Here is a 15,889-nt window from a genome sequence, read left to right as displayed (position 1 = left end):
TCTTTAGAGACTATGAATAAATGTCTGTTCTCACAGTTTCTTCCTGTAAATTATATTTTATTGCAATCAATATAATTTCTTCTATACTATTTTTTACCTTTGATCCTATTTTTGAAAGTTTTTCATCAGCACTTGAATTCCTTCAACTGTATCTTAAGATCTTTCATTATATCTTTCATTATACATACCTTTTCATTATACATCACTGTATATTAAGATCTGTACTTAATGTAATATACTTTATTTACTTGAGCCTATATGAAAAGAATTGTTTCCCAGAAGATTGTTTATGAAGTAACATATACAGAAATGTCTTCTTTTCAAGCTTGAAAATGCTAACTTTGGAAACCATATGTTCTACACGTACACACACACGTACACACACACCCCAGAGATTACTTGGTACAGAACAACTGACTAAATCACCCTTAGGATATCTCCTTTGGGGTGATGATGGCAGAGAGTAGTTCTAAAAAATAGAAATTAAAGGTTGACCTAGTTGGAACTTAAGATAAATGTGTTGATATCTTAATTTAATGATGTTTTATGAGAGGATAAAATTCAAGCACAGTAAGTTATCTTTAACTGGGAGTCCCTTCAGCATTTCTTATGAGAGTTTTTATGGGAATAGTCAAGTAGAAAAGCATTCAAGTGAATGATAGAAGTGAGGGAAATTACTGTTATTGCTACGATTATTACTTTAGAATGGAAAAAGGGAGGCATTATAGATATAAGAAACCAAGACAACAAGTGGAGGGGTAAAGGTTTAGACAGGGTAGCAGTAGATAAAATCAAGAGCTTTTTTTTAACATTAAAGAACATCCTTTTTTTTTTTTATCATTATCAAGACAGAAATGGATAAAAGTCAGTATGTATCATTATCAGTAGTGTTCTATGTTGATGCTAATTATTACCCCATCTCTATGAATGAGTTTTCTATCATCTGTCCTACACAGATAAAAGGACTGAGGTAGTATCTGTTTTACAGACAGGAGGGCTGGAGCTCAGGGGAAAAACAAAACAAAACAAAACAAAACAAAACCTCACTAAGTAAAGGAGTAGAACTGGCATCCAAACCAGGTTTGCTCACCTCTAAAGCGACTTGATTATTTTCCCTTATGAAAGAGGTGTTCCCTGCTTCCAAAGTCAACTCTGATCCCATTCATGCCTTCATCTTTTTTTTTTTTTTTTAAGATTTTATTTACTTATTGGACATCACAAGTAGGCAGAGAGCCAGGCAGAGAGGGGGGAAGCAGGCTCCCTGCCGAGCAGAGAACCCGATGCGGGTCTTGATTCCAGGATTCTCGGATCATGACCTGAGCCGAAGGCAGAGGCTTAACCCACTGAGCCACTCAGGTGCCCCATGCCTTCATCTTTTAAGACTTAAATCATATTGGGGTGCCTAGGTGGCTCAGTGGGTTAAGCCTCTGCCTTTGGTTCAGGTCATGATCTCAGGGTCCTGGGATGGAGCCCTGCATTGCATTGGGCTCTCTGCTCGGCCAGAAGCCTGCTTTGCCACCCCCCACCCTGTCTGCCTCTCTGCTTACTTGTCACCTCTCTCTGTCAAATAAATAAATAAAATCTTTTAAAAAAAGACTTAAATCATATTTACAAAACAACTTATCCTTATTCCTTGAAACTGTGTTTTATTTTCCTCTTTCTGCCCAGAGCTGATCTCACTTGTCCTTGAACTTTTATTTTTTACATGCTGTTAAACCTTTCCTGATCTCTGGTTGATGACTGAAGATGAATTGGAGGCACAGGGCAATTAACTGTGGAGCCGAGCTGTTAGTGGGCTACTGGAGAGGACACTGAACTTTGCAAGAAGGACTGTTAACTGGAAGGAGAGAGAGAGAGAGGCCAGATACTGTTGGAGGTGGAAGAAAATTTTGGAAATTAGTATTTTAAAAGTCATAGTAACTTAATAGTAACAGTAATTTTAAATTGTCATCTAGATATATGTGCCAAATAAAAACATAACTTATTTAAAATATTGCACATATTTAAGTTGAATACATTTATACATATTTTTAACTACTTTTGAAAAATGGGAATCTACATAGGATTTCTTCTGGCATTTACAGACATAGGTATTGATCATTATTACATACCAAGAATTAGCAAGTCCATGAAAAGTACATATAAAGTCGATCCAGTTATATATTTTTATTAAAATGCCAGTAATTTTTGAAGTTTACTTATGGGATATTATCCTTGATATGTTAAATTATTGTAAGGATATTTACATTGTTTTTCAAAAGTTGAGGTATATTCTAACAAATATTTTTCATTTATAAAAGCAGACTTTATAAATGCATTAAATGCATATATGATTCCAAAATTATTTTTTTTTCCTATTTTGGTCACAGTCAAATATGTGAAGAAAGCTCATCTTGTATCAATTAGAATATTCTGCCTTTTTTGCTTCATTTCAAATATTTAAGTAAGATGCATGAAGAAACCCATTTTTTTCTTTGAAAATTTTTTTAAGAGAAAGTGAATGACAGACATCAATTCGTGTTTCATAACTGAACACTTGACCAACTTTTCATTGGTTCATTCATTTTCTGTTCTAATAGCTTATGTTACCAAGTGCCCAAGTCAATAAATAGTTTCCTTGAATGTACCTTGCTTTTAGATGATCTAAACTAAAATAAAGCATATTGTAGGTACAATCCATTAGAAGTTTAATAGATTATTTTCACTATATGATCTAATGTGGTGATAAAATATTTCTGTTTTAATTGGATCAGATAACAAGATTGTAATGAGAGGTTTAAATTTTGCTAAATGTTAGATCTAAGTAAGCCACTCCTAATTTTTCTTTCCTACAAAGCTGGGATAATAAAATTGCCCTACTTCATATAAGGAGAATCGAGTGAGATCACAAAAATACCTTGAACATTATAAAGTGATATAAAAAAATGTAACATTATATTGCCAAGCAGTAGCTTTAGTGGGCTTTACTAATGCTCTATACTTCTGCTTAATTGATTTTATAAGTATTACAATATTAAATTATAGTATAATACAATTAAATATATTATCCAGATATCAACTGGACAATATTGTAAGAATGCATAAACATTTCCTTTAAATGAGTTTGGGAATATTACTTCTCAGTAATGAATACAGAGCTCCTTGATATGAATAATTTTAATAAACATTGTCTAATGACAAAGGGGAGTTTAGGAAGAAACGAATATGGAAACAATTACAAATTATATTCCAGTCTCCACTGGGGGAAACAGCATATGTTACTTTTTAAATGATTAGAGATTTTGTAACCTAGGGAATTTTTTGTTTGTTTTGTAAATTCTAGAGAGGTTAAGAATAAAGTTAAAGGAGAAATCTTAAAAATGGCATGTTCCTAAATGACTAGACTATTATTTTAGTAATATAATAATCTTAGATGAATATTTACTCAAACCCTTCTGAATAAATATTTTCACAATTTTAAGAATTCAATGTACTCTTTGATAGTACACTTTTTCATATGGGTGCTGGTTTTTATTTCTGATGCCATATTACTATTCACTGAGTAATATTTTTTTTTAAAGATTATTTATTTATTTATTTGACAGACAGAGATCACAAGTAGGCAGAGAGGCAGGCAGAGAGAGAGAGGAGGAAGCAGGCTCCCTGCCATGCAGAGAGCCCGATGTGGGGCTCGATCCCGGGACCCTGGGATCATGACCCGAGCCAAAGGCAGAGGCTTTAACCCACTGAGCCACCCAGGCAACCCTCGCTGAGTAATAATTTAACCTGCATCCTCAACCAATTCAAACATAACTAATTTCAACAAAAACTATTAAGGTCAAAAGTAATGCATAGAAGAGAATAAGCAGTATTTCTGAAGTTGGTAAATGCCAACAATTCAAATTTGAATCATATTTTACCATTTTTAGTCAGTATGTAATTTTAAGTAGAATTTATCAAATGGTATATAGAGGACTATATTCATTTGTTGACATTTATCAGCAATTTAAAACAGTGAACAAAAAGGCGAAAATATTTGAAGACTACTGAAAGTGTCATTCTTTTATTGACATTCAAGAATGCAAACTTCCTAAACTTGAGGTATAATAAAAAAATTCCTAAAGCGGAAAAGCTGCTTGATTTTACACATACAACTTTGCCTAAAACAGTTTAAGCCTCTCTGGAATTAGCCATCAACAAAATAATCAAAACATTAAGAATTGAGCTACACAAATGACAGGGACTTTTTTTTTAAGTTGTATTTTCTTGAGGTCTAATGCTTCAGTGAGATTTACAGAGAGAGGATGAAGTTGAGACTTCAGAATTACCCAAATTGGGATGACTTACACACATTTATGAAAACTTTTGCTTAGGTACTACATAAATAAACAGTGTGTCTACAGGTATAATGTTTAGATTAAGAGAAATAAAATACAGTCTTTTGTTATGTGAGAAAAAACCTGACAGTTTAACATAATGGTGGTGTTCAGTTGACAATTTCAAGATCCAGCTAAGCCCCTCATTTTCTTAATTTTTTTCTTTTCTTTTTTTTCTTTTTACTGAGGAGTCTTTGCCTGTCAACTACATGCGCTAACCTCACCTTCATCACTGTTCAGCCGTAAATACTCCATCTGGGGTATTCAATGAATAAACACAGGCTTCATATTTTAATGCTGTCTTTGATGAAGTCTGGTCTATGGGCCACCCTATTAATTAGCAAGGCAATGTTGGACCTGTGTCCAGGTGGTCCAACACTAGATGAGTGGGGCAATGTTAAAGGCAGGTGACACATAAGCGAAGCTTTTATTTCTAACTGCATAAGAGCAGCCCAACAAAGCTATCTTCTCCCAGCTGTTCCTCTGAGTTCCAAATTGCACAAAAGCAAGGTTGGTTGGACTAGAAAGGAGATTATGGCATAAAGATTCGTTTGAAAATGTCAAGTGCTATGACTCCAGCTATGTAAAGATAAAAGAGGTAAACGTTTAAGAGGGAAGTGAGGGAGGGAGAGCAGAAAGGGGTAGGGAGTAGAAAGCAGCAGAGTGAGTAATACCAATTGCCAGAGAGGAGAATTGTGGAGTACAAATAGAGGGCAATAAACCAAAGTCCAGGAAAAATCAAACTAATACACTGTTTTGACTAATAGTAGTGGGGCAGTTTACTTTTATGAACCCCATACTCTATTTGGAATACCTGTTCCCGCAATAAAAGCATTTTTTCACACCTCTCTTCAATTTGCCTGATTTTTTTTTTTTTCTGCCTACATTGCCCTTTTTACTTCATCTGGGCAAATTTAACTTGTATTTCAATTCCTAGATTGCATGTCATTTATGCTCTGAAGCTTTCCATGATCTCTTTAAACAAATTCCTTGCTCTTGGATCCCACAGCACCTTTATCTTGAGTTTGCATGTGACATTATTCATGCGACACTCACATTGTGATCCGGTTCTTTCCAGCAATGATTTGTTGAGCTTTTCCTGTGCCAGCCATCATGCTAGGTACTTGGAGCAGGAGGTTGGGAGGGGGTTCAGGTAAATTAGATACAAACTCTGTCCTCAAGAAGCTTTCAGTCTAGAAAGGGATGGGGATGTAAGCAAAGAAATGACACCTTTGTGATAAGTATGGCAATGAAAAAGTAAATACAAGGCACAGATTTAGTGCAGAGAAGGTGGTTAGTTTCATCTAGAGATGGAAGAAACAGGAAAGGCTTGCCAAGTAAAATGATGGTAAGTCGTTTTACTATCCTCATCACCTACCAGTGCCTGGCACATAAGAGATAGACAAGATCTACCAATATAATTTAGTTGAACAGGTAGGAGTCTGGTTCTAAAGTTCAAAGTGTCCAGAAGCCCAATTTCTTTATATTCAAAATCACCTTGTTCCACTGGGGTTCAATCTGGTACCTCTACCTTTGCCTGTGTGCATTTGCATGTTTGAAATAAAAACCAAGCTGTTTTCTTTGGTCAGGTTGTCTGTGAAAATGGCTGCTCCATTTCCGTGGCTCCATTCTCTCTTCATTTACAGTTCTCTTAGTGTATTAACTTTAAGAAAGTGTGTTTCTTTAATTAACTAGTATAAAAAATTGTTAGAAATCAGATAAACTAATAGGCTTTTGCAAACTTTGGGAAAAATAATGTTTTCTTTTTTCTGGAAGTGTATTTTGCAAATATTAACAATGACTTTGAATAATTACTACAAAGTTAAAATAAAAAGCATGGATGCCTTTGGCATTAGGGCAGTTTATATCTAATACACTATAATGCAGTAAGATGATGTTGAATCCTGTTTGTTAAGTTTGTCTTTGAAGCCATCAAATTGGATGATTCCCATTAAAGTTTGAATGCAAACTGTGTTTTAAAAGTGAATTCATAAAACAAAGATTACAAAATATTATACTAATCACTTCATATTAATAAAAGGCTTCCTTATAACTTTAAGGATAGGCAATTTCAGAAACAATTGTTGGCATCTTTGCAGAGCCTGGATGAAACCAAACTGATCATGATAATGACACATTATAGAATTGCATCCCCACATGTCCTTTTTTAGGCATGACAAAAATAACAGTATTTAACTTAAAGGGCATCAAAATGCACATCGTCCCCATAAATACAGAACCCAATTCACAGAAGACTAGAATGAAGAAATCTGTTAGGAAGCAACCTGACTCTCATTCTCAGCAATTTTAAAACTTATGTTCCTTGACACCATATGCTACAGGGAATAGTAAAGACATCTGAATTCAAATATTTTGAAGAAATGTGTATTTAGCAACTGAATACATGCTAAAAGGAATAATTTACAGCAGCAGTTTCATTACATTTGTCTCTCCAGTTTTCTAGTTCCCATCTGAAATGCAGTGATAAATACAGATATGGAACATATTTACTACCTGGCAAAAAAAACCATGCTTATTGAATGGGCACACAGTCTCTGCCCTTGAATAGCGCATAACCCCCCTTGTCACCTGTGTGGGGAAATCTTGCATTTTAGGATGATGTTGAACACACTGATATGGAGAACCTATATAAAGTTGTAGTTCACTGTCCTTCCTCTTATTTTCAAAAATATTTACATCTCTTTTGCCTAATGTGTAGGTAGCAAAAATATGAAACACATTACCACTGAAAATCACTAAATTGTACATAAAAGTAGCATTGAGTGTGGATTTACATGCATTTACATTTTACATTGGATTTCAACTGGGCCAGAATTTTTCTGCTGCGATGACCTTTTCCAATCGTAAGATTGAGGTCAGAACTTGCTTATGGTCATGTGAGCCTCTTAACAAAGTTCCAACTCGGATGATACATGCAATATGCCAAAGTCTAGAAAAACTTAATTAAATGGGACATTATTTTTTCGTGCAAAATGTCCCCCTCAATACACATTGGCAGAGTATGACTGTACTAAGAGTTATCTATCTGCTAGTTATATCTATAATTTTCTTTGAAAACTCAGACCCGATGGTTTATAAAGACATGCCAGAGATTTGCTTCTTTTGCTTCTTTTAATTGAAGTTTAGACTTCCTTTCTCTGGGTTTTCCATAATGCTAAACAAAACTCAGTCAGACACTGGAAGGCATCCCTAAAGTTATCATACAATTTCAATCTGTAGCCCTTCAGATCCATTCATTTTGAGGACTAATAAGAATTTAGATATTTGTTACTGCAAATAAATGTTTCAGCCTCAAATTTCGAAGGAAATGCAACACCAAATTTTAGCACAGTTAAGATTCTCTAAGAAAATAAAAGAATTACCTATTTTTGGAGTACTCTCTGTTCTTTGATTAGTACTTCAAACATTTCTTTTTCTCTACAGAAATATGTCCTTCAAATAATTTAAAATTCAAATACCATTTGAGGATGTATTTCTAAAAGTAACACTGTATTCATCAATGGAGCCTAAAATTGAGTGCAGAATATTTTTAGGCTTTCATTTGGAATAGGCATTAACAAATTGTTTATTCAAATCACTAAAACTGAAACATGAGCTTCCATCTGTGAAATATTTCATCTGAGAATTAAAAAAAAAAAATTCACTGTAGTCTGAGGTGAGAAATTAATGCTGAGTTAATTAGAATCCCAAGACAGCTAGAGTTAGAATTTCAATGCTGCTTTCATTAATTAGCGAGAAGATGTTTCCTTTGCATTTTTGTGCATGAGATCTAGGGAGGGCTTCCTGGAAAGGTGAGTGCAGAGCAAGAGAAAACCGTCATAATGCTTACACACCTTGAAGTCAATGATTCTCAAGGAATCATGTTAGGACAAGGAACAAGGCAAGTCCTTTATTGATCAGCTTTTACCTTACTTTATAAATTGCTGCAGGAAACAAAAAGTTACATGATTTGAGTGTGAGCTGTGCCCTGGAAAACAGTTTGTATAAGTCGCTCCCATCAACATGAAACGAATCATATGTTCCTTAGACAAATCATTGTTTAAAACAAGATGAGATAAAAGACAGCTGATACAGATGTAAACAGAGTTGGGAAATTTGCTTTTAAGAAGTTGTTCTGCATATTACTGATCTTTTAAAAAAAAAAATTGAGTGACAGAGATGTAATTCCTAAAGGAATCATTGGAGTTTTTTATATCTCAAATATCATGCAGGTTTTCAAGCACAGAATTAAGAGTTTTTCTGTTAATGTTATATTTAAACAATGCTTATTCTTTTCATGAAATATGCAGTTCCTTTTCTCCTTATTGATCCATTAGGTACAACACAAGGTATTTAACAGATCAGTTTGCATCTTCTGATTTTGCTGGTTAAATGCTCTGTATTTTCTAGAAAACATTATGCAAGTTAAACTTAATTTTCGATAATACTTAAAGAAGGGGGAGGTGTTATTTGTTTGAATTCCTCAGAGAAATAAAGCCTAATTTATATGCAGGCTTCAGGAAACAGCGGTAAATGATGTTTATGTGTTTCTTGAACACTACTGGCTATCCCTCTTGTGGAACTAAAAACACAATGTCGGAAAAAAGCAGCGCGCGATTGGAGTTTTTAAAACAAAAACTATATAGCACAATAACTGTAAGACAAAAACCTACTCTAGCTTAGAAAAGAGCTAATTTTTACTGCATATTTGTCATGGTACATTTAAATTACAGTTTTAATAAAATACATCTTTAGATCAAAGCTGAAAGAAGACATCAGTAGTAGATCAGTGTATTCCATTTTTCTTCTGGATGATGGATGGTTTATGTTTTTTATATTTCCACAGACCATTTCATTCAGTATCATTTTACTCCTCCAGTACATATAAACATGAGTGCTGGTAGACAAAAAAATATCCTTGAATCCAACTATATTTTGGAATATTCATCAGCTTCATAAATCCATGCAGTTTATTTTAAACTTTTCAGTTCAGTAAAATGGCTTTGCTGATGCAGTTTTTCTTCTTTAGATGGCAATATGGCAAATGACATTTTTATTTCTCAGGCAAAGAAGAAAGTGAAACCTGTACAATGAAATCTCATAGGAAACATTTAAGTCTGCTAAAGTGAACATCTGCGTTCACCTGACCTCTATTAGGTGTTGGTATTAGGCGGAAAGCCTGTTAGCAAAGTTACTCATGGACTTAATTTATAATTGGGGGAAGTCAGTTGCATTTCCCACCATTGTAAACATCCACATAATGCCATGAAAAAAGTTCATGTATATTGCATTTTTCCAGTTATTACCTAGGCAAGTTTCTACTTGTTTGAGGTTTCTAGAGGTAATGCAGCTCAGACACTCCTGGGTGCCCTCTCAAATTCGTGGGTCCGCCTGTTTCTACCTTTCTTATTTTCCTGTAAGTGCTTCCATTTGTTACTACTCCCTTGGTTATGTCCTGGCCTTTGCCGACGCTGTTTTCGGTCCCTTTTCCATACTTGTTCACAGAACTCATCCATTGTGTTCAGGTTGGGGTGGTTGATGAGCTGCATGAAGTCTCTGTACCAGACTTTCTGGCTAGGTGTCATGCTGTTGGATATTTCTTTGGTCTTAGACCCATCTCCATCATCATCTTTATGGAGAAGTTCTTCCAAATGCTCCGTGTCAATGACTTCCAAGGTCACTTTAAGAAGAGTCTGCATGAATCCATGTTCCACGGCATGGCAGAGGTAATTGCCTGAATCCTTCCGTTGCAGGCTACGCAGTAGAAGGCCTTGTTCTGTCCTGATGATATGATCATCCACTCTGATCTAGCAGAAGAGAAATGGTAGCAAAAATATACATATTTAAAGAAAGAGAAGTTCTGGAACTCTGTCTCAGTAACAATTTAGATTACGTGTTGAGGCACACTTTAACCGTTAATAAATGTCTAGCTTAAGAGAAATGATAGCAGCTGTCCATCAGAAAAAGAGTTAGAAATTTCTGTAAATCAATTTCAAGATGCGTTGCAAAATTAATACAGTGTCTACTGTCTTAATATAATTTTTCATTATAATTTAAAATATTCAAGATAATAAGAGGATAAAGAAACACTTTATTTTATAAACTTGAAAGAAGGTATATAAATATAGGTGAAAGTTAACAGTAAATCTTGGAAATACAGAACCATGATGGCAGAAGACAAGGCAACGTTAGAATGAACTCAGAGATTTGAAAAAGTTAAAAAATCAGCAGTTCAGCAAGCAGTGGAAAGCAAAGGACTACATGCTTAATAATTACCCACTTTCTAAGCCTTAGATGTGACATAAATATGAAGATGCACTCTTGAATATATCTAACCTCCCTCTTATTTTGAATATAGTTTACAACAGACATCTCTGAAACCCTAAGCTGAGAGGGTATAAGATTGTCTAAAATCAACTCTGACATTCGTATGATGTGATTACCTATTTAAAGATGCTTCAAATGTCAAAAAAGGCAAGGGGCGACCTTAAACTTTATATTCAGATTGTGTTTATAAAATTGCAAAGAATACATTTACCAATCACCTACATGACCTGGTTAGTTACCCTTATTTCATACTTCTAAAAAGTTTTAAAGGCTCAGAGCATTGAGATTTTCTGTGTACATTTCTTTACTTTTACACAGGAATAAATGAATACATTGAGGAGGAAGATCTGTCTGATGCTACATGCATAGTTCATATCAGAGTTCATACTGGGACAGTAGACCCTTCATCCTAAATCTCCTACTTCCATTCTCAAACCTTTTCTCCCCATTTGAGGAGGAACTTAATAGAGAAAAGAAAACATGTTTGGATAGCAGAATTAATTGAACAGTAGTTAAAATTAGTAGAGGATTTGATTTTTTTCTTTTGTACACAAACATAGATAACAAATTGCTTTGTAGGCAACTACAAGGAAAAAGAAGACTTTCAAATACATTCCCAAATGGCTTCTGGGACAAAAGTCTTATCAGTTTACTTTTGTTTCTCCAGCTCCTAGCACAAAGCCTGTTAAAATCAGCATTCAGGGAATGCTCTTTTAATGAATGGACTATTGATGGGTTAAGAAAAAGATGAGATTCACTGTATTTTTTCACCCTCAAGTCAACCGTGCTGGGGTCACTTAACATTATACGTTAGACAGAAATAATCCAGTCAATTTCATTCCTATACCTCTTCTTTTCGCTCTTCATTTCGCCTCTGGAATTGCCAATAGACCAGAGCTCGCTGTGATTTTGGACTGCATTCCAGGAACGTGCTACTATTTTCTACTCCATAGATGATTCTTTCTTCAAGGCTGTGGCCATGGTGATTATCTGGCCGGTGATGAGGAAATGAAATGAGGAAACATTAGAGAAGTAAACTCAACCTTCCAAAGTATTTCTTTGGAAATTCAGAAGATAAATTTGTTGTCTAGTCAGGTGTCTTTTCCAAATTGATTTAGGATGGCAGAAACGTCACGGACGTAAGGTGACAAAACTCAAGAACCTGCCTAAATAGACTAATTATATTGGTATAAGTTATATAAAGCATATACAGAGATTGTCTACCAGAAAATAGCATTACAATAAAAGAAGCAGTCATGTGTGCAGTTTAACTATACATCTTTATATGCCGTGGTAATACTTTCCAAGAAATTATTTTAACTGTAAAACTCTATGCTCTCACTAACGGGACCAGTTCATATGGTACTATTCTCTAGCAGAAAAGTTATTTGAACATTTGGAAACAAGACTCTGTTTCTGAGAAATTATGTTGCCTCTTTATGTTTGTTTTTCATCTTAAAATTAAATTCACCAGCCATTAATATTTATTTAGTATTTTACAGAAGGTAGAGTTCAGGAAGTTTATATTTCCCACCAATAACCCTTAAATAATCTACAAGGTTGTTCTGAAGATCAATTGGTGTGAAATGTTTGGGATGGCTCAGAAGAAAGACGCACAATTATAAAGCAATATGGTTTCAATTGTCCTTATTTTAAAATGATACATCTTCTATTATTTTCAAGAGTTAGGCTAAAGAATATGGCAAGAGTATATAATAAAATGTAGAAATAAGAAAACCTGTTTCCTGATTAAATTTCTATTATTTTACCCTTTATGTAACCTCCTTCAATGTGGTAAATGAAACACAGTTAAGATCAAAAGTAGGACACAGGGAGTCTAGGTAAAACTCATTTAGAGAAGGGAAAAAAAAACCCCTCGTTATTATCTTGTATAATCCTGTTTCCATTATGACATCCTGTACAATCTGGAACTCATTAAATTAATTTAGAAAATAATAAATATATTTTCACATGCATGGAGGGCTGACAGTGTAGACAGATGAAAATTTTTTGCTCTCTACTTCAAACTCAGCTAGATTTTTAATTTAAAAAAAATGTCCCCCCCACCTTTTTTGGCATCGCTTTGACAATTTTACCCTCGTTCCAATCACCTGAGAACTTTTGTCTGTCACAGACAACATGATTTGCTCTTACTAGGTTTAAAGCTCTCCAAAATCCTGCTTTTACCTAACCCCTGTATACGGTTTATGTCCACCAACTCCTAATATCACCCTGCCACGGTGGACGTTCTGCCTCCATTTGCTATCCCTAGGGAGGTCAATCTCAGTGTTTTCTTTTCTATCACCCTAAACTGTGAAATGAAACTCTTCTAAAACGTTGGGAAGTATCTGTCCCTTCTTATTTAACAGCTCAATAACCTGGAAAAAGGAAATGACTGAAATGTAAAGGAACAACATTTAACTGATCCCAAGTCACATTTTCTTTTTTTATATTGGAGATCTATCTTTGTATGTCAGTATATATATTGAATATGGTAGTCTTTTTAATGCACCCTCTGAAATTACTTGTATATCATTGAATGAATGGATATGACACATGCTGCTGTGCTAGTTTGCAAGATATCTGCTTCCCTGGATAGAGGTGAACTGAATCTCTCTGCCTAATGGGCACTGGAAAATCTCCTGTGATACCATGTTTAGAGTACCTTGTCACATAGGTCAGTGGATACATTTTTTTCCCTACTTGCTGTGCAGTTTGAACTTTGATTTAGAAATCCTTTTACTTGGGATATTATTCAGAGTTTATAAAAAAACAAAGAAGAAGAAGGAAATCTGCAAAACGTAGCAACACAGATGAACCTTGGGGAAAACTAAATGAAATAGGCCAGTCACAGCACAAGTCTGTATGATGATCCCACTTACATAAAATTCCTTAAGTAGTCGAACTCCTAGAAGCTGATATTAGAATGGTGGTTGTCGGGGACCGGGGGTGGGGGGGTGAAGGGGTGGGAGGTGGGAAGGGAAATGGGTAGGTGCTAGTCAATGGGTATGTAGTTTCGGTTATGCAAGGTAAGACCTTGAGATCTGCTGTACAACAGTGTGCTACAGAGCACAATATTGTATTGTGCACTTCAAAACTTAAGAGGGTGGGTCTCACATTAAGTGTTCTTACTCCAATAAAATAAAAAAAAAGTAAAAGAAAAGTTTTAATTCAAAAATCCTTTAACTTTTAGGCAAAGACTTTTCATTCAATCTCTACGTATTAATGACTCATAAAACGTGACAGCATAAAACAGTAAAAACCATTAGAATTAGAAGCAAACAACATGATGATCCACCAGTATCTTCTGGCTTATCCAGGTCTATTTTTCTTGTAGAACTTTATGATAAGAACTGACTTGTCTCTCACCTAAGTTACGAGAGAGAGATATCTGTAAAAATCTTAAGATCTAAGTTCTTCTTTGCAAACACAGAGCTCCTTCGGTTGATTAGTTGACACACAGTAAGGAAGAGCAATGTACCTTGTATAATAAGAAAGCCTATTCCAGGGGCACTGGGTGGCTCAGTGGGTTAAGTCTCTGCCTCTGGCTCAGGTCATGATCTCAGGGTCCTTGGATGGAGCCTACAGGGGATTTCTGCTCAGCAGGGAGCCTGCTTCCCTATATTTCTCTGTCTGCCTCTCTGCCTACTTGTGATCTTTTTCTCTGTCAAATAAATAAATAAAATCTTAAAAAAAAAAAAAAAGCTTAGTATAGAGTTTAATGTAAATGTAACATCCAGTAGGTACATTTTCAAATATTCATAAAATTGTCTTCTTCCCAATTAATTTAATCATTCTATCTGTTCCATAGAGAGTTTTCTGTTAACCCTTCTTCTAATCCTGGGAAACCTGTTCAGTTTTTAGTTTCTCAGGTTCTCTTGTGACAGCAACTGCTTCCCAGTGCACAAAAAATAAACAAATTAAAAAAATAAAATAGAAGTTTTCTTTTCTTTCTTTCTTTTCTTTTCTTTTTTTTTTTTTTTTTTTGAGAGAGAGAGATAGAGAGTGAGTGGGGGAAGAGAGGAAGAGGCAGAGAGAGAATCTTAAAGCAGGATCCACATCCGGAGCAGTTTAAGGCCTGATGCACCAGGCTCAATGCTGCAACCCTGAGATCATGACCTGAACCAAACGGACTGAGCCACCCAGACATCCAAAAGTTCCTTAACAGTAAATATTTTCTTATATTTAAGAAACCATTTCATCTGCTACTTATAGTACAGTCTAGTATAAGATGGTATTTGATTTAATCAAGAATTTATACTAAGTTGCTTTTAGTTTATAATAGCGATAGTTTGTGGGGTTCTTCAAGAAACATGACATTCAGGTAGTTTTCCACCTGAGTAAGAACCACAACTGGAGAATTTAGTTCACTGCCCAGGGGTCTTTACATTGCCTTGATAACTACTCTCACCAACACCATTAGTACTCATTCCCCCTTTAAATTTGGCTTTTCTTTCTCTCTTTTGTCCAAATAAAAAAGCAAAAGAAAGTGTTCTAGTTAGTAAGCAATGAAGTTACAAGTTCTGCCATATTAACTATCAATCAGAGTCGGTATGCATAGGTACTATTGTCTTTCTTTGGTTTGAGATTCTCCTATTCTATGTTTTGTTAGATTCTGCTGCCATCAGTAACAACTGCAAAAACTAAATTTCCACTGAATATAGTAGTTTCTATTAATTCTTCCTCAGTACAATGTTTCTATCATCCGCAAATTTTAACTTAGCGCCATAATTTTCATTTAAATTGCCCTAGGCAAGAATTCATATATTTGGGTGCTCAGATATAACAACCTATAAGCATTTTTTTATTGATTTCCCCATACGTGAACCTTTATAAACAGATACCCGATAAACATTTGAGACCAATTAGAAGGCACTCAATAACTATCCATTTCCTTTCCTGATCCTTCTACCCCAAATCCTTGAGTAAATGTTGCACAACACAGGACACATCAGAATTCTGATAATACTCTATTTCTCTTTCTCCTGCCTTTATCTCCTATGCCCCCTAATCATTGTCTCTGTTTCTATCTTTCTATTAAAAAATATAAATAGGGACAATATTTTGATTCTTGTCTTACTAGATTTTCAATTTTTTTTTTCCTTAGGATGCCAAACATACTATCATTTTGACTTTATTAAAGCAAAAAGCTCTATATTGAAATGGTAGCATAGTACAGCTATAGGCTAAATATTTTTCAGTGCATA

General features: G+C 34.8%; 1 protein-coding gene across 3 annotated transcripts in view; it reads right to left on the bottom strand.

Moving 5' to 3' along the window:
• Nucleotides 1-8,514: 8,514 nt before the first annotated feature.
• The window catches only part of SEMA3A (semaphorin 3A), a 306,101-nt gene continuing 298,726 nt past the window's right edge, over nt 8,515-15,889 (bottom strand). For all 3 annotated transcript variants that reach the window (XM_032873239.1, XM_032873237.1, XM_032873236.1), the window contains 2 exons: nt 11,530-11,672; nt 8,515-10,162 (listed from right to left, as the gene is read on the bottom strand). In XM_032873239.1, the coding sequence (XP_032729130.1) occupies nt 9,707-10,162; nt 11,530-11,672 (599 nt within the window). In that variant the 3' untranslated portion in view covers nt 8,515-9,706. The remainder of the gene's footprint in view (nt 10,163-11,529; nt 11,673-15,889) is intronic.

Source organism: Lontra canadensis, unplaced genomic scaffold, assembly GCF_010015895.1.
Source record: "Lontra canadensis isolate GAN:19392208 unplaced genomic scaffold, GSC_riverotter_1.0 scaffold48, whole genome shotgun sequence".
NCBI lineage: Eukaryota > Metazoa > Chordata > Mammalia > Carnivora > Mustelidae > Lontra > Lontra canadensis.
Note: the sequence above shows the minus strand (reverse complement) of the source record. Positions and strands in the feature narration are given on the sequence as shown.